Source organism: Ornithorhynchus anatinus, chromosome 8 (assembly GCF_004115215.2).
Source record: "Ornithorhynchus anatinus isolate Pmale09 chromosome 8, mOrnAna1.pri.v4, whole genome shotgun sequence".
In the NCBI taxonomy this organism is placed as follows: Eukaryota; Metazoa; Chordata; class Mammalia; order Monotremata; family Ornithorhynchidae; genus Ornithorhynchus; species Ornithorhynchus anatinus.
In genome coordinates this window covers 19,168,466-19,187,442 of record NC_041735.1, presented here as the reverse complement: position 1 = coordinate 19,187,442, position 18,977 = coordinate 19,168,466, and the positions used below count along the sequence as shown (strand labels likewise).

Below are 18,977 nucleotides of genomic sequence, written 5' to 3'. Positions count from 1 at the left end.
CCATCCAAACTGCTGTCACGTGAACCCAAACTCTTATCCTGTCCTACGTTGATCGCTGCATCGACTTCCTCCTTGACTTTCCTGCCTCCTCTCTCTCCCACCTCCAATCCATACTTCACTTTGATGCCCAGAACATTTTTCGACAAAGCCATACAGTCCGTGTTCCTGCCCTCCTTAAGAACCTCCAGTGCTTGCCCGTCCACACCTGCATCAAACAGAAATTTCTTCCCGTCGGCTTTAAAGCGCTCAATCTCCTTGCTCCCTCCTACCTTAACGCCCTGGTTTCCTTCTTCAACCCAACCTGTCCACTTCACTCATCTAATGTCAATCTACTCACTGTACCTCAAGCTCAGCTATGCCACTGCCGACCTCTCGCCCACGTCCCGCCTCTGGCCTGGAACGCCCTCCCTCTTCATATCCAACAGATGATCACTCTCCCCACCTTCAAAATGTTATTAAAAGCACATCTCCAAGAGGCCTTCCCCAAGTAAGTCCTCATTTTCTCTTTTCCCACTTCCTTCTGCATCACCTTTACTTGGATTTGCTCCCTTTATTCACCCCTCCCTCAGCCCCACGGCACTTACGTGCATATCCATAACGTATTTATATTAATGTCTGTATGCCCCTCTGGACAGTAAGCTCACTGTGGGCAGGGACCGTGTCTACCAACTCTGTTATGTTGTTCTCTCCCAAGCTCGTAATACAATGTTCTGCTCAGTAAGTACAATTGATTGATTGCCCTACTGCTCCTCATAATTAAGGATTGGTGGTAAACCAGGCGGTGTCCCATGATACCGTTTAGCGGTAATAAACCCTGGTCCTTCCGATGCCCAGGCCCGTGCTCTTATCCACTGTTCCAAGCTACTTCTCAAGGTGCTTATAGTCTGAAAGGGGAGACAAGCAGGCAAATAATATGTGCTGTATATGCATTGTGCCTCAACTGCCCTAGAAGGTAAATTTCCATTGGACTGTAAACCGCTGGATTGTGTAATGGAAACGAGAGGGAAAACATATACCTGGTAACAACACAGAGAATGTGTCTCTTTATTATACTGTACTCTCCCAAGTGCTTAGTATAGTGCTCTGCTTCTAGTAAGTGCTCAATAAATACAGTTGAATGAATGAAAGTATGTAATGTTGAACCAAGTAGGATTAATTAAGATGATATGTACAAAATGCAAGCTTAGGTGGTGAAATCACCTAATTTTCAATGTGAGGAATGCCCCTAAGCTAATCCCCATTGACTTTAAACTCTCTGTGGGTATCGCATCTGCCAACTCTGTTATAGTGTACTTTCCTAAGAGCTTAGTACAGTGCTTTGCACGCAAGTGCTCAATAAATACCATTGATTGTGGGCGAGGAACACTTTTACCCACTCTGCTACATTATATGTACTCTCCTTAGTACAGTGCTCTGAACACAGTACTCAAATACAATTCATTCGTTCGATCGTATTTATGGAGCGCTTACTGTGTGTGGAGCACTGTACTAAGCACTTGGAAAATACAGTTTGGCAACAGAGACAATCCCTACCCAACAACGGGCTCACAGTGTAGAACAATTGATAGATTGCCTCTTAGGTGTTATTTAATAGGGCTCTTATGACGCAAAAGGTATCCCGTTACAATCTGAAGTAACATCTCAATGGTATTTGAGCACTTACTGTGTGTAGAGCACTGTACTGACTGCTTGGGAGTGTACAACAGAGTTGGTACACGCATTCCCTGCCCACAAGGAGTTTATAGTCTAGAGAGGGAGGCGGACATTAAAATAAATTACACATTTTATGCTCAAGTACTGTGGGGCTGAGGGAAGGGGGAATATCAAGTAAGTTCTTAAAAGGCGCAACTTCGAGTGCATCGGCAATATCGGGGGGAACAGGGGGAAGGATGGAGTAGGCGAGGAGGGCACTTGGAGGAGATGCGGTTTTTAGGAAGACTTTAAAGGTGAGAATGGGAGTTCCTTGGATATGTAGGGGCAGGGAGTTCCAGGCCAGAGGGGGGACATGAGCAAGGAGTCCATAGCCAAGATGGAAGTAAACCGAACAGGTTGACGTTAAAAGGAACAAACCGTGTGGGCTGGGTTGCGGTAATTCAAGTTTAACAATATTCTTTAATGACCAGTCCACTAACCAGCTGTGGGGAACAGTGAGGCGTCCCAATCTGCGTAGTCAGTTCTGCAGTTAATCACCTTCGACCAAAAAAAAGCAAAAGCAAAATGACTTTAAACTTCTAACCAGGTATGGAATGACAAGGATGTTGTCCACTAGATGTCACTGTAGACGTGGTGCAGTTCAAAAATGTTTTTCAAAATTCCGTCGGATGGAAAACGACGCTTTCGTTTCAGTGTTCGTCTCGACCCTTCTAGACCCCAACCAAATCGCTCATTTCCACTCGGTGACCCAGGTATCCGCCAGAAACCAAACAGCCATTCTCTGGGCAGAAAGGTTCCCTAGAAAATCAGGCAATAGCTGTCACTTAGCTACTTAAATTGTTGGGTAGCAGAAGCGAAGGCGCAGATATGCTACGTTTTCTCAACCCGGAAAGACTACTGATTATCTCCCATTCAGGGGGCAGCCCAGGTGCAATACACTCCAACCCTAGTGATGATCGTCTCCCTAGTGAAAGGAAAAGTCTAGTGAGGGGAGTGGTCAAGCCTCATGAACTGAAGAGTCACAGATGGAAAAATACAAAATGGCCAAGGAGCTCTGGTTTAAAAAGCCTGACAGTGAGCAGGGCAGGGGAAGTGGTGAGGGGCCAGTGGCGGACAGCAGAGTTGGGTGGTGGCGACGATGGCCAAGAGATGGCTGAGGCAGGGACTGGGGAATAAGGCTAGTGTGCCTCACTCCTCCGTGGCTCCCTGTGGGCGAGGGCCCTAATCTCCAAAAAGGGCTGGGGTCGGACACGTTGCGGTCTGCGCCCGCCTAGGGGAAAGAGTGAATGATAAACTGAAAGTGAAGAAGAGCATCACCTGACTTGCTGGTCGCAGTTGGGCCGTTTCTCACGTACAATCCTCCTATGGGTACAGAGATCCTTTTTGACTACCCGCTTTCCCCCAATCTCACCGCGCTTCAGCCTGCGACTATGAGCTGAGGGACGTTAGAGAGCCAACTTGTGAAAAACGATCCAGAGACGGTGGGTCTGGGTTTCTCTACTTTTATTGAAAAAGTCCCACTGCCTCACCTCCTGATTTAACCCAGGCCTCGCACCTATAGGTCTAAGTTCTTGGCCCGGGACTGGTGTCAATTAGTAGGAAACGTGTCTGAAAAATTCCACTAATTTTTATTTTATGTTTCAGAAGTGTTAGATTTGGGAGGGAGAAGAATTTTAGGGGGGATTAGCCATCTGACCTCCCTCTTTAATATAATTCAAATTTCCAGAGTTCTTTCTGCTTTATTTGACTGCTGACCTCCCATTGGGCTCATTTGTAAATAACCTTTGTCATTCAAAGTGTTCTGTAACATAAGCATGTGTTGTGTTGGCCTTCCTCCTTGGAATGTTTTGTGTTATAAAATTATTGCGTGCACTTTTCAATGTGCTACACTCTTGCCTGCCTTCTCGTTTGAAGCACTTCCTGCCCCAGCAAGAACATGACTTCCATATCCTTTGGCTTTAAGGAACTCACTCAGCTCTCCCCCTCCTACGTAATCTCACTCCTTTTCCACTACATCCTGGCCCGCACACTTTGCTCCTCTAATACCAACCTACTTATTGTATCTTATTGTACTGAGAAGCAGCGTGGCTTAGTGGATAGAGCATGGGCCTGGGAGTCAGAAGGACTAGGTTTCTAATCCTGGCTCAGCCACATGTCTGCTGTGTGACCTTGGGCAAGTCACTCAACTTCTCTGTTTCTCAATCACCTCATCTATAAAGTGGGGATTAAGAGTGTCAGTCCCATGCGGGACAGGGACTGTGTCCTACCTGATTACCTTATATCTACCCCAGCACTTAGAACGGTGCTTGGAACATCCTAAGTGCTTAACAAGTACCATGATTATGATCTGAATCTCTTCTTTCTCGTGGCTGATCCCTTGCTCATCGAGCCCCGATTAGACTGTAAGCCCGTCAATGAGTAGGGATTGTCTCTATCTGTTGCCGAATTGTACATTCCAAGCACTTAGTACAGTGCTCTGCACATAGAAAGCGCTCAGTAAATACTATTGAATATCCTCCCTCTGGTCTGGCACTCCCGTCCCCCTCCATCAGTCGATCGGTAGCACTTACTGAACGCTTGTGTGCAAAACACTGTGCTAGAGTTTTAGACATGAGTTGGTAGACATGATCACTGCCCAGAAGGAGCTTCCATTCTACAGGGTAAGACAGATCTAAAAATAGACTATAGATAAGGAAAATAGAGTATAAAAATATTTACCTAAGTACTGTGGCCTTAGGTTGAGTAGAAGTGCTTAAGGAATACGCAGCCCAGTGCACAGTTGATGCAGAGAAGGCAGGAGATATAAAGGCCTCTTGGAGGAGATGTGACTTTAGGAGGGTTTGAAGGTGGGGAGCTTGGTGAACTGTCCGATATGAAGTGGGAGGGAGTTCCAGGCCTGAGGGAGAACGTGGGCGAGGGGTTAGTGGTGGGATAGGTGAGATTGAAGTTCAGAGAGTATGTGGGTGTTTAGAGGAGAGGAGTGTGCAGGTTGGGTTGTAGAAGTAGATCAGCAAGCTTAGATAGGAGGAAGAAAGTTGGTTGAGTGCCTTAAAGCTAATGGTAAGGAATTTCTGGTTGATGTGGATGTAGATGGACGACTCTTTGAGTTTTCATATCCCACAGATCACCGCTCTCCCCATCTTTAAAACTCTACTAAAATCATATCTTCAAGAAACCTTCCTTAACTAACTTTTCATTTTCCCACCCTACTCTTCCTCTCTTCTGTATTGTCTGTGCCCTTGGGACTATTGTCTTATGCTGTCGAGTCGTCTCCGACCCACGGTCCCATCTCTTCCAGAACGCCCACCTCCTTTTGCCATAGTTCTGGTAGTATATCCACAGAGTTTTCTGGGTAAAAATATGTAAGTGGTTTACCATTGCCTCGTTCTGCGCGGTAAACTTGAGTCTCCGGCCTTGAATCTCTCCCATGCCGCCGCTGCCCAGCACAGGTGAGTTTTGACTTGTAGCAGATTGCCTTCCACTCGCTAGTCACTGCCCAAGCTGGGAATGGAATGGGTATGCGTCTGGCAGGCTCTCCCTCCTCTAGTTGAGACTGGTAGAGTACTGGAAGCTCTCCAGTTGCGACCCTGAGCTGGGACTTGGGGCTATGACTTCTAAATATTTTGTTATTCACCCCACCCTAACAACATGTGCATGTATATCTTTATACTCCACTCCATCCTTATCTGTAATTTATTTTAGTATCTATCTTCCTCACTATTATAAGCTCCTTGAGAGCAGGGATCGTGTCTACCGACTCTATTATTCTGTATATACAGTGTTGGCACCCAGTAAGCACTCATTAAATACCATTGTTTGATGTCTGGCAGAGATGACAGTGCGAGTAAAATTTCCTAAACCATAAGTACTATAATGAACTTCACTGTACCGGGCTTTTGTCCCAAAGTCCTCGTGACTGGACAGAGGCTTGTCCATCATTTCTGACAGGAGATTCCATCCCTCCTCGGTGGGAAATACCCTTAGCATGCCATCAAAAAATCAGTTCTTGAAACAACACTTAATGAGGCAATAAAGAAATGTGTTTCTGCAGAGTTGCACTGTGTAACAAAATGGACCTTTCTGCTCTAGTTTGGCTTAAGATTTTTATTTTGAAAAATCTTAATTAAATCGGATGCATAGGTGGCATTGAAATGGAATCACAAGAGGAAAATAGTGAAGTTAGTACCACTGCTCTGCAGAAGGTACTTAGGGAACCCTTAAGTGGAAAGTTGCCGAAGCCATTAGGTATTAAAATGAATTTTTACACTTTTGGAAACATTTAATCCCCTCTTTGCCAGCTTTTCCTACGTTAATCGATGTTGCACGAGGCTGATTCGGTTCCAAATAGCCAAAGAGTTAAGCCTAAATTAAGCCAGTGTTGTTAAAGTCGGTCAGTCAATCATATTTATTGAGCACTTACTGTATGTAGAACACTGTACTAAGCACTCGGGAGAGTACAATACAACATTAAATAGACGGACGGGGTTGCTCTGCCATCACGTATAGGGTTTCACTGTCAGGAAGTTAGATAACGAAGGCAGATCATGTGTTCTCTTTACTGTCAGGATCCCATCTCTGTCTCCATCCTCTTCTATCTGTATTTCTTCTCTTTGCCTTTTGTTTCCAACTCTCTCTGCATCTCTGCCTCTCTTGGCTATCTCTATTTCTCCCCCCTCATAAACACACACCTAACCCTTGCTCTGTCAGTCTCTATGTCTTTTTCTGTGTCTCTCTTAGGTTTAATGAGTTCTTCTTACATGGCTACTGCAAAAAAAGCATAGGTTAGCGTGGAATCTTTCACAGGGCCTTGAAAGTAATTTATGTTTTTATGTGGTAATGATTACTGTCTCCTTCTAGTCAGGAAGCCCAGCAGTCTCCCCCTCTAGTTAGTTATGCCTCTAAATGTCTTCATAAGTCATTCTTATCAGTCCCCAACCCCCATTGCAGCCTCACAGTTTGCTGAGGGGCAACTTTACCCCCTCTCCTCACACACATACACACACCACACACACACTGCCAATTCTGTTGAAGTAGAAATCTCCATAGAAGGTGAAAAAGTAGAGTTAATTTAAGATGTCAGTTGTGAGCCAAGTCAGGAATAAGAAAATATTAAGTGGTGATCATGCATGAACTGTGGTGTTGGGGGTGAGGGGGATGGTTTAATCGAAAATGATGTAGAGTGGGAAGGCAGGAGGTTGGGGGGGAGGGTACACTGTCAAACTGCTTTAATTTAATTGGAACCATATGTTGATGAGTCCCCTCCTCCTGCAGCTGAAGGCTGGGAACCTTTTGTCAGCTGCCTGCCGTTCAGATTCAAAGAAAGTTTATTCCAGCAACCATTATGCTGGCAAAATGGAGAGCCCTGCGAGGTTTCTTTGTTCTTCTGTTACCTGCCCTCACCTGGTCCTGTCCGAGCCGCTGCCTGTGCTTCCGTACGACAGTGCGGTGCATGCATCTGATGCTGGAAAGCGTTCCTGAGATCCCTCTTCCGACAAACGTACTGTGAGTCCATGCCCTCTCACACTGTTCTCTTCCTTACTCAGACTTTGCAGTGGGGGTGATGAGGAATAGAGAGGACAGAGAGGTCAGTGTACAAGTTGTGCACTTTATGAAAACACTGAAATGCTTTGGGAGGTCATGATCAAAGCTAAAAGCTTTTTGTAGGGGGTGGGTGGGGGGCTGATTCCACGGCCACTGATGAGGGGGTTACCAGTGTCGGGGGAGTAAAGGGAAGGAAGTTAGAAGACCCAAGTGCTGAAGGGACTTAACCATTGCATGGTTGGTGAACCAAGTGTTAAATAGAGTGGGGGGGGGGGGGGAAGGGTGCAGTAGAACAGAATTAAAGCTAGGCATGCTGGGCACCCAAGAAGCCAAGCTCCTTCAACTCACTTTGATGGGTGAAATGTCTTTCTGTTGTTGCTGGTTCATCCTCCTTGCTGAGTTCCCCTCCCTCCTGAAAATGGAAGAATCTAGCCTTGAGACAACCTAACTCTTGCTTCCTTTATTCCTTCAGTTTTTCCCTTCTAAAATGGATTTTTTTTTTCTAATTTCCCCAGTTCAATAAATCACGGAAGAAGGGCCTAGGCAGAAGAGGCCAGAGTAGAATGTGCTGGGACTAGCTAAGCGTTTCTGATAAGGGACAAGAAATGAAAAGCAGAAAGTTACTGAACAAACTCCAGGGAATGACACTGCAGGGAAACCCAGGCAGTTTTTTTGAGATCTAGTGATCCTTGTGGTGACACCGCCCTCTCCATTTTCATGCAGATACATGGCACACCCAGTATCTTTAAGGGAAGAACCGTCATATTTGGCAGGATTCGTGCAAGTAACAAAAAAGTTATTGAAGGTCCAGAGAATGTAAGATTTACTTTAGGACAAATGTAATTCAAGGCGTATGTAATCATACCATTTAGTATGAATCCTAAGTATTTTGAATAGGGCCATCCAGAGTTTTAATGGTCGGGGATGTGGAGGGAGAGCTACCAGGGGCCGCAAAAGGCTCCAGATCTTGGAATCCGAGACCCCTTTCCCCTTTCTCTGATGTCTTACCCCTCCATTTTTTAGGCCTTACAGCCATGAGAACATTCAAGTGAATCCTCATCATATCTGTCCTATTTGGAGAATCTGATTATTATGAAGGGAAACAAAGGGGCTTGCTCTTAGGACAGGAGGCTATGTGTAGCCAGGCACACTTGCTCTCTCTCTAGTCTCCTCCTCTGAGTCAGTTTCCATTGCTGTCTATGTTTGTGTGGTTGAATTGCTCTTAGAGATTGTGGGGTGGTTAGGATAGTTATCACCCAAGTAACTGAAGGAGCCATTTGCTGTTGCAAGGAAGACTTGTGCACCCTAGATCATTTGACTCTGTTGTGTTTCGAGACCGCAGGCATGCCCAACTATAAACATGAGATTTACCGAACGAGCAAACATCCTAAACTAGAATCATGTAATATATAGTCCCAATTCTGAAGAGCATTATCCAAATCCTGCCTTCTGAAACTCTTCATCTCTTCTCATTTCTTCCTTAACCAGGCTTCTCTAAATCAGGAAGGTTACACCTGAATCTCTGTGGTGAAATGAGTGCAGACATAATTCCACATTCAAACAAAAGGGAATGGTGAAAAGTCACCAACACAATATCTCAACTTTTAAGTGCACTTGTCATTCCAAATAAATTGGTGTGAAGTTTCCCGAAATACTCTGTGACATGATTCACATTTGCATTCAAAAATCAGCATTCTAGCAATGTGATAAATAACTCCTGTTTTCTGGAGACCTCATTCTTTTAGGGCAGTCTGACATGAAACTGGCTCAGTACAGAACAGAACATATGGTAGCCACCTGGGTTTGAAGCAGGGCTCACAGAGCTAGGGGGTCAATTTCTCAAATCCCTGTGCTAATGGGAAAGGAGGCAATAGCATGGAACAGCTTCATGGAATAGCTTGAAAACACTTCACCGTGGCTGTGACTGATAATGTCTCCCTAGCCAGCTTATGACTGCAGGATTTGTTACTAGTTTATTTCGGTACAGTAAAATAAAAAAGCAATGAATTTGGCTGAAAGAGAAGGTATTATGTTCTTAGGCTGCTTTCTGATTGGCTCAGGAAAGCCGTCCATAGACCGTCTTACACGTAATCACCTACTTGACCTCTGGTAATTGTCCTGAGGAGATGTCTTCTCTCCCAGGGGTATGCTGAAGTTGAGGTGCCAAATGTGGGGATGATATAGGATAGAAAAATCTTCAAACACATTGATAGTGGGGTTTCTGGTGCAAATTCAGAGTCTGGAATAATGATATCTGACTCCACAGTTCAATCCCCAGTATCACTGAAATGGTTGCTAATGTGAAACTTATCTAAACGATGCAGAGTCAGGAAGGACTCATTTTCTACAGGAAAATGGATTTCAGAAACTCTACCTGCTCCAAGTAGATCAAATGAATGGGTGACTTATGGGGGAAGAGGTGTTGTCTTTCAGAATTCCATATGCGTTTGAACCTTTAATTTTTCTGAGAACCACTCTAGTGAGACCTGGCTTCAATCCTGTATCCCAGTTGACTTCTCGTGGGAGGGGAGGACAGTTGATAGAACCAGAATGGAAAACCCAAACTATGAATCAATGGTATTTATTGAATTAAGCTTTGAATAGTGGGCAGAGCACTGTACTAAGAGGTAGGGAGAGTACAATACAACGGGGTTGGTGGGCACGTTCCCTGCCCACTGTGAGCTTACGATCTAGAGGGGGAGCTTACAAATCTAGAGCCCTTCAAGGACATAGCACACTTGAACAGAAGATGATGAGAAGCAGCGTGGCTCAGTGGAAAGAGCCCGGGTTGGGAGTCGGAGGTCATGGGTTCAAATCCTGGCTCTGCCACTCATCAGCTGTGTGACTGTGGGCAAGTCACTCAACTTCTCTGTGCCTCAGTTACCTCATCTGTGAAATGGGGATTAAGACTGTGAGCCTCACGTGGGACAACCTGATTACCATGTAACTACCCCAGCGCTTAGAACAGTGCTCTGCATATAGTAAGCGCTTAACAAATACCAACATTATTATGATGCTTTTCTTTAAAGCAATCCAACAGTTGCCTAAAGTAACTGACAAGTCAGTAGATCATCCTCAAGAATATTATCCTTAAATTTCCCTTAAGCAAAACAAGCCCCACGGTGGTTTCCTTAGTAATCTTAGGCCAAGCAGTATGGTCTAGTGAAAAGAGCACAGGCCTGGGAGTCAGAGGACCTGGGTTCTAATCCTGACTTCGCCAAATGCATGCTGTGTGACCTTGGGCAAGTTACTTAACTTCCCTGTACCTCAGTTCTCCTGTTTTCCCACCTACTTAAATAAGAATAATGATGATGATGGTATTTATTAAGCGCTTACTATGTGCCAAACACTGTTCTAAGCGCTGGGGTAGATACAGGGTCATTAGGTTGTCCCACATGGGGCTCACAGTCTTAATCCCCATTTTACAGATGAGGTAACTGAGGCACAGAGAACTCAAGTGACTTGCCCAAGGTCACACAGCTGACAAGTGGCGGAGGCGGGATTAGAACCACGACCTCTGACTCCCAAGCCCGTGCTTTTTCCACTAAGCCATGCTGCTTCCCCTTAAACTGTCAGCCCCGTGTGGGACAAGGACTATGTCCAACCTAATTCACTTTATCTATACCAGCACTTAGAACAGTGTTTGACACATAATAAATGCATAACGAATAATGTAAAAAAAAAAAAAGTAACACCTGACATGGTCTGACGTACCACTAAGGTGACTAATGTAATGCTGCTTGGAAGATGTGGCTCAAAGATATGTTGATCCAAGGAGAAGTTTTTTCTAAGCAATGTTTAGAAACAAAATATTTGTGTCTTCGTGGTGAAGTATGTCCATTGTGTTTCTGGGGAAAAAAAAAACCCCAAACTGTAGTGGGAATCAGAATATATATAGATAAGGAAAGCTTAAAAATGCACAATACCTAATCAAGAATGCATTTTGGCTGCTGTTCATTTAGTTAAAATACGGTTATCCAGATGGGATCATGAGTTGCCCTTGGGAGTGATGTATTTTTTCAGCCCTCATCAGTCTGTACTGGGAAACAGCTGGGAAACGTATATTTAAAATGTTGCAAAGGTCTCCTAACCTGCCAGCCCATTCATTTTGCCACATGACATCCATTAACAAACACTAAAAGCATTTAAGAGTTGTTTGAAAAGTTTGTGTGTATTAAGTCTGATTCTTTAGAGGTTTGGAGATTTACCCAGCTTGGAGGAAGGAGGTAAATTCATTTGTTCTTATCGGGCAGGTTTTTAACATGGTCAAATAACCTTTAACAATGGAATGAACATCATTCACCATAGAATTAGCCAAAGGTTATAGAAAAAAAGACTCTAGCAGCAACCATTCAAAACAGCCTCTGAATATACATTTATATCTTTCCTCCCCTCCACATCCTGCCTTTTCATGTAAATTTTAGAACCTTTTTGTTACACTGAACTCTCTGCCTATAAAGAATTGTTTCCAAGAGTTGACCGTTACATCAGACACTGAAGTGTCTAAATTCTAATCAGCAAAAGAAGGTGAAATTTTTGCTTATCCTTCAAAATGGGGTGGTGGATGGGAGGGTAGGAAAAATCATAGAAAATTGAGAATCAAATCGAGTAGAATCAAAAATTCTTCATTTTTATTGATATTGAATTTAGTGTATAGCCTCAACCTCCCCTCCCCACCCTAGCCCAACCATTTGCCAGAGCTGCTGCTGATCAGTGATGTGGATGGATATGAGATTTGTCTCCTTTCAATTCCCCATGGTCAGATGGTCCACGGCCGATAGCCAGAGGAGGAACGAACTGCTTGGGTAATACACGATCTAAATAAGCACGAACTGGATAATGGACTCTGCAAAATCCAAGTATTGCCTGTTTCTCTGTCCCACTGTGTCCTTTAATCTATACAGAGGCCCTATCCGAAGAATGGGCCTTGATAGAGAGTAGGCATTGATTTGCCGGTGACACCAAGACAAAACAGCTTGAAAGGTATGTGGAAAAGCGATGGAAAATAGGTTAATCAGTGGTTTCCTTGTGCAGAGTAAGTCCACACAAGTCCTGCCCTCACTAAGCTTACAGACTATCAAGGGAGACGGGTATTAAAATGCACTGTTGGAATATTTATCCCTCAGAGATGACCTACAGTGAACTTTCATTGTACAATGCGCTTCATAAAAATTTCCGTAAGGTCCAATTGCTCTGGATCATTGCTTAAAGGGCATTTTGAGAGGTCCCTTAATTTGGGAATTTAAACCTTCGACATTCTGTTTTCCAACCAGAGCTGATGGTTAAAGGGACATGAAGGTTCATAGAAACTTCTATCCACCTTTCTTTGGTGTCTAAAGACTGGGGCTTCCACAGGCCAGGAATTCCGGAGGGGAAAATTCCTGAGCCTTTACCTCACCACCCTGGATTTGAACATGCTTCAGAATGCCCTTCAGTTGGCATCAAGTCCCCCAGACTCTTTTCTTCCAGACTCAAATGCAGTGAGAGACTTTGCCTCGGTTTTGGAATAATTTCTTGCCTAGCAGAATGTTTGAACACAGGAAAAGGCTCCCTCCTCCACCCTGCTTTCTCCCCCTTCCTCTCCCACCTCAGCCCCGCTGCTGTCCAGGGACAACAGCTTGCCCCGAGTGGGTTGACCTGCAAGGATTTTTTACAGTCCCACTTCCACCCTCGGTGACACTTTAAGAAAGACTCCTGGATGGCCGGGATGTTCAGCAGCTTAAAAACTAGGGACCGGTCTAGACGACCTTTAGGGACTCTTCCCAGCTCTGTGATTCACCGATACACATTTTTCCTTTAACCTTTCCTCATGGTCAGTTCTTGGAATTAGAGAAACAAGGAAATTGAATCATTTATCCACAGGCGCAAGTCTAATTCCCCTCCCAAGCCACTTATAAATTGACCTTCCTGTCTGAAAACTTGGCCCTGTCTATTCTTAATTTCAAATTAGAGCACCTCGGAGGACGGTAATCAATTGGTCATTTTTGTTCATGCAAAGAGACTTATTTATATTAAAAGCCCAGTGGATATTTTGGGCTTCTCAAATGATTTCATGTTGAATGTTGAGTAATTTATTATTCGACTCTGAGCTAGGATTGTTTATATGCAATGCGACAGTGAAAGCTGCAAGCCTTTGGCGCTGTACCTTTATGTGAAGCCCAGAGTGGCTAACAATCAGTTGATGATCTGGATATTTGGACTGGAGTTTGAACTCTGTCTTCCCTGTTAGGGTGGAAGCATCCTGTGGTCAGGGAAGCTTTCTTGGGCTTCTGTTGAACTATCCCAATGATTAGAGAAGCAGCGTGGCTTAGTGGAAAGAGCCCGGGCTTGGGAGTCAGAGGTCATGGATTCGAATCCCGGCTCTGCCACTTGGCAGCTGTGTGTCTGTGGGCAAGTCACTTAACTTCTCTGTGCCTCAGTTCCCTCATCTATCAAATGGGGATTAACTGTGAGCCTCACGTGGAACAACCTGATTACCCCGTATCTATCCCAGCGCTTAGAACAGTGCTCTGCACGTAGTAAGCACTTAACAAATACCAACATTATTATTATTATTGGTAGCATGACTTGCTCCCATTAGAATGTCAATTCCATGATCGGGAAGGATTGTCTTGCACATTTCAGAAGACTTTTGAAAATGAGGAGAACTGTAGCCTGTTGGATTTGAAGAGGGAGGGAGTACGGACAAGGGGCCAGAGAAAGGTGAGTTGAGAATGAGATACTTTGAGTAGGTTAACTTGAGAGGAATGAGGTTGGCAAGCTGGAGTATATCGGGAGAGGAGCGAGGCTAGAGTGAGAGCTGATCGAGTGCCTTGAAGCCAATGGTTAGGAGTTTTTACTTGATGTCGAGAGGACTTGGCAATTTTCGAAGGTTTTTGTGGAGGTGGGTGACCTACGCGGAGTGACATTGTTTAAAAAAATGATCCAAGCAGCAGAGTGAAGTTTAGACTGGAGATGGGGAGATAAGTGAGGAGGTCGGTATACCAGATGCTGTATTTTCCCCATGGTGGTCCACCTCTCTGGCTCCAAGTAGCCCTTCTTTCCACGAGGAACCCCAACCCAAGGGTCTTCCAGAGTAGTGTAGTGCTGAAGACAAGACCCATCCCACTCTGGGATTCGTGTCATACCGCACTGGTGTGACACTGATGTGCCAAGCTCTAATTTTAGATTTAGTTCAGAGATAATAATGATAATGGTGCTTAAGTGCTTCCTGTGTGTTAAGCACTGTTCTAAGCCCTGGGGTGGAAACAAGTTAATCAGCTCGGATACCGTCCCTGTCCCACATGGGGCTCTCGGTCTTAATCCCTATTTTCAGATGAGGAAACCGAGGCCCAGAGCAGTTAAGTGACTTGCCCAAGGTCACATAGTAGGCGTGTGGCAGAGCCAGAATTAGAACCCAGGTCCTTCTGACTCCCAGGCCTGTGCTCTATTCACTAAGCCACTTTGACAACCGTTCCTGGGTATGTGTGAGGAGATGTGCCTGAGAAGACCAATGAATGACAAATAATCCCTTCCACTTTGTGCATTTATAGATAGATGGTCCTTTGCTGAGTGGTGATTTTGCTACTCGCAGTGCCTGATGAGGTTTCCTATTTTCCCTCTTGGTTTCACCACCTTTCCAAGGTATGGTATTTATGCAGTTACTATGTGCCAAGCACTATACTAAGCCCTGGGGTAAACAATAATAATATTGGTGATATTTGTTAAACTTTTACTATATGTGGACCACTGTTAGAGCCAAGCTGATCAGGTTGGACCCAGTTCATGTCCCACGTGGGGCTCACAGTCTTAATCCTTAATCAGTCTTAATTTTACAGATGAGAAAACTGAGGCCCAGGGAAGTTAAGTGACTTGTCCGGGGTCACAGAGCAGACAACTAGTGGAGCCCGAATTAGAACCCAGGTCCTTCTGACTCTGAGGCCTGTGCTCTATCCATTAGTCCACATGCTTCTCACCCCGGAGGTGCTTCAACCTCAATCTCATCTATCTCACCGCTGACCTCTTGTTCTCTTCCTGCTTCTGACCTGGAATGCCCTTCCTCTTCATATCCAGGAGACAACCATCTCCCCGCCTTCAAAACCTCCTCCAAGAGACCTACCCCTACTAAACCTTCATTTCCTCTTCTCCCGTTCCCTTCTGGGTCACACTGGTATTTGCTCTCTTTATTCACCCCTCCCTTAGCCCCACGACACATCCATATCCGTAATGTATCGATATAAATGCCTGTCTCCCCCTCTAGACTTTAAGCTTGTTGTGGGCAGGGAGCGTGTCCACCCACTCTGTTATATTGCACTGTCCCAAGAGCTTAGCACACAGTGATCACTAAATGAATGTGATTGATTAAATGACAACTCTGAGACGCATTTGGAATGAACAATTCAGAAAATGGGGCATAGAAAGGGTGAAAAAAGGATGTGAATAATTAAGGGCAAGTTAACGAGATTCTTTCTTAGACTCAAATCTGATAAGCTTCAAGGAAATCATCAGCCAAATTTGCTGATGGTACATCGAAACCACCAATAGCAACGTGGCTAAATCCGTAAGCTGTGCAGCTGCTAACATCTGGCTGGCCCGGCCTTCTCCCCCTTCCAATCACCATTGGCACACATTTCTTTACAAATTTTTTTTTTAATTATGGAAAATGACAGAACGTTCAGCCTTTCACATCTATAAAATCTTTTCAGAGCCCGCTGAGCCCTCGAACATGATTTAAGATCAGCAGTCAGCAGATAGCACATTACAGAGTTTAATTGGCTAGAAGATTTGGAGAGTTATCAAATGACCCTCTCTGAGGACAATCCGAGAACTGCTTGAATTGTGTTTGTCTAATCATGTATCTTGTTCACAACCACGCTCTTAGGACGTGGACAAAAGGAAGTTTCTGTCTTTGTTTTTTGAGACACTTGGTTTCTAATTGTTGCTTTTCATTATTAATAATAATAATTGTGATATTTGTTGAGCATTTACTATGTGCTGGGCACTGTCCCACGTGGGCTCACAGTCTCAATCCCCATTTTGCAGATGAGATAACTGAGGCAAAGAGAAGCGAAGTGACTGGGCCAAGGTCACACAGCAGACAAGTGGAGGAGGTGGAATTAGAATCCATGACCTTCTGACGCCCAGGCCCGTGCTCTAACCAATAGGCTATGCTGATCCCTGCCTTTTTTTCCGGAGGGCAAGGGGTAGATGGAAAGGAGAATTGGAAATGAAGCTGGAACTCTGTTTCTTTGTCCTATCCAATAGGATGGATTAGGCTTTAATTTGACTGTGTGACATTGTGTTATTTGAAGCTCAATTATCTGAACTGGTCTCTGAACGACTCTTCCTGAACTAGTCTATGGGCCATAATCACCCCTCACTGAGTATATTTTCTTCAATCGGCTCTGATGACAGTTCCGATACCCCACCAGCTGCCCCTGCAGATGGTAATGATAGCGTTTCTCAACTATGCATGATTATTCCTCTACAGACCTCACCCACTCATATACACCCATGCCTGACCTACCTAACATCAGGATTCGAATAATTTGTGTTACAGTTTGTATATCACATGTGGGTTTCTCAGTTTCCTTTCCATTCCATGTTGCATGATTTCCTAACATCGTTTAGGTTGGAGAAGGATGAGAAGCAGTGTAGTCTAGTGGATAGTGCATGGACTTGGGATTCAGAAGGACCTAGTTTCTAAATCCGGCTCCACCACTCTTCTGTGTGACCTTGGGCAAATCGCTAAACTTCTCTGGACCTCAGTTACCTCATCTGTAAAATGGGGATTAAGACTTGAGCCCTATGTGGGACAGGGACTGTGTCTAACCTGATTAATTTGTATCTACCCCAGCACTTAGTACAGTGCTTGGCACATAGTAAACACTTTACAAATACCATTAAAAAGAAAGAAAAGTCAACCACAGGACAAGTTTTCTGGTTGTTTTCCCTCTAAGACTGTAAGCTACTGTAGACAGGGAAGGTGTCTACCATCTCTGTTGTATTCTCTCAAGTGCTCAGTGCTGTGATTACAGTAAGTGCTCAATAAATACCTTTGATTGATTTTTTGTATTTGCATTCAGTTGAAGTGGCATTGGACATTGTTTTGGGATAAGAATGCTTATGTTTGAATAGGCTTCACTGAAAAACTTTAAACAGCTGAAAAATTAAAAAAGTCAAAGAATGATATTCATGTTACCCCTAGGTCTTGAAGGGTATCTCTATCTGGGAGAGAACTGAGTAGGTCTGGATATTTTGTTGCTGACAGATATTTGAATTTTCTAGGTGCATGACAGCGTGGCAGCTTGCAGGGGAGTGACTCCCTAGATTTTGAAAGTCCTTTGGTCGCGTTTTGTCTCTCAGATGCCAACTAAACAAAAGGTTGGTTTGAGATCTCCTTATCCCCTCCACCATTTCAGCCTGACAGTGCGACTGCTTTCTTGAAAAATGGCTCAACTGTTGCAATGCCATTTCTCTCAGTGGAGTGAGATGAGGCGAAGGTGGTGTCAGGGGAGACAAAGTGGAAAAGTAACTTGAAATGAGCACTTCACTCAATCAATGGTATTTATTGAGCACTTACTATGTACAGAACACTGAGTACCAACTGCTTTGGAAGTACAACAGAATTAGCAGACACGTTCCTTGCCTTTAATGAGCTTACCGTCTAGAGGACAAACAAATTGTTTCCAAGTGCTGGTTCCCTAGTTGGCCACTGGATTTCCTGCATTTTCTGTTCAAGTTCTACAAAACTGCAGCTCAAGTGAAACCACTGCGCATTGGAATTTTAATTGTGCATTAGCGTCATGGAATCAATTTTGATTTTTCTCCATGACAGAGATTTGCGCTTCAACCGCATCAAAGAACTTCAACCAGGGGCCTTCAGGAGAGTGAGGAACCTCAACACTCTGTGAGTACTCAAGGGGGCTGGGGTGCTTTGGCATCCAAAAAGGTGCTACTAGAGGTGTGGGGTGAGGATATGGAGCCCAAAAATTCCGAATGGATTCCTGGTCCTGCCTCATCTCGAGGGAACCCCTGTTAGAAAGCTCTTCTTTTAATGTCTTTCACTCCCTATCAAATTTGAAACCTGGCTTTTCTTCTAGTGTGCTCGCACTTCAGTGTAAACCTGCAGAGTTTATGCTGGCCAAAAACATCTCCCTTTCAGTTCCTCCACCTTTGAAGTATGTTGTTTGACATTTGAGGATCTATATAGCTCTGGCAGCTTATTAGTGTATTACCACAGGGTGCCCTTTGGAAGGATACGATATGAAAGACAACACTTGGAAAATTAAGTTTTTACATATGTACCCATAAAAATTCAAATTCACAAGATTTTATTATGAGTACATGGCTACAGTGCTATTGGATCATGTGCCTTTTTATGTTTTTATCCATTTTTCATTTATTGTTTTCATCAGTTTTATTGGATTGTGGGAATGTAGTGAAGCTTTTTACATTATTTCTTATGGGAAACTATGCTTGAGCTAGCGCTTTCATTTAAAATTGTTCTTCTCCAGTTAAAATAGTATGTATGTCTCTGGAGTCAATCAATCGTATTCACTGAGCACATACACTGTGCAGGTCACTGTACTACACACTTGGGAGAGTATAGCATAACATAGACACATTCCCTGTCCACTATGAGCTTAAAGTCTAGAGTCTTAATAATTCTCTCTGTCCGTGTGACATATTTGAACTGTCTTGGTTGGCTGTACAGTTGCCTTAATTTAGCTATGTGTTCTCCACAGAAGTTTGGGTTCCAATTACTTTCCAAATTCCCCGACTTTTGTCCCGTGGCACCAGGA

General features: G+C 44.2%; 1 protein-coding gene across 1 annotated transcript in view; it reads left to right on the top strand.

Moving 5' to 3' along the window:
• The first annotated feature begins 2,005 nt into the window (after nucleotides 1-2,005).
• Nucleotides 2,006-18,977, top strand: part of LOC100075357 (peroxidasin-like) — a 68,001-nt gene continuing 51,029 nt past the window's right edge. The window contains 4 exon segments of the mRNA XM_029070674.1: nucleotides 2,006-2,048; nucleotides 2,347-2,405; nucleotides 6,965-7,155; nucleotides 18,011-18,082. Of these exon segments, the coding sequence (XP_028926507.1) occupies nucleotides 2,006-2,048; nucleotides 2,347-2,405; nucleotides 6,965-7,155; nucleotides 18,011-18,082 (365 nt within the window).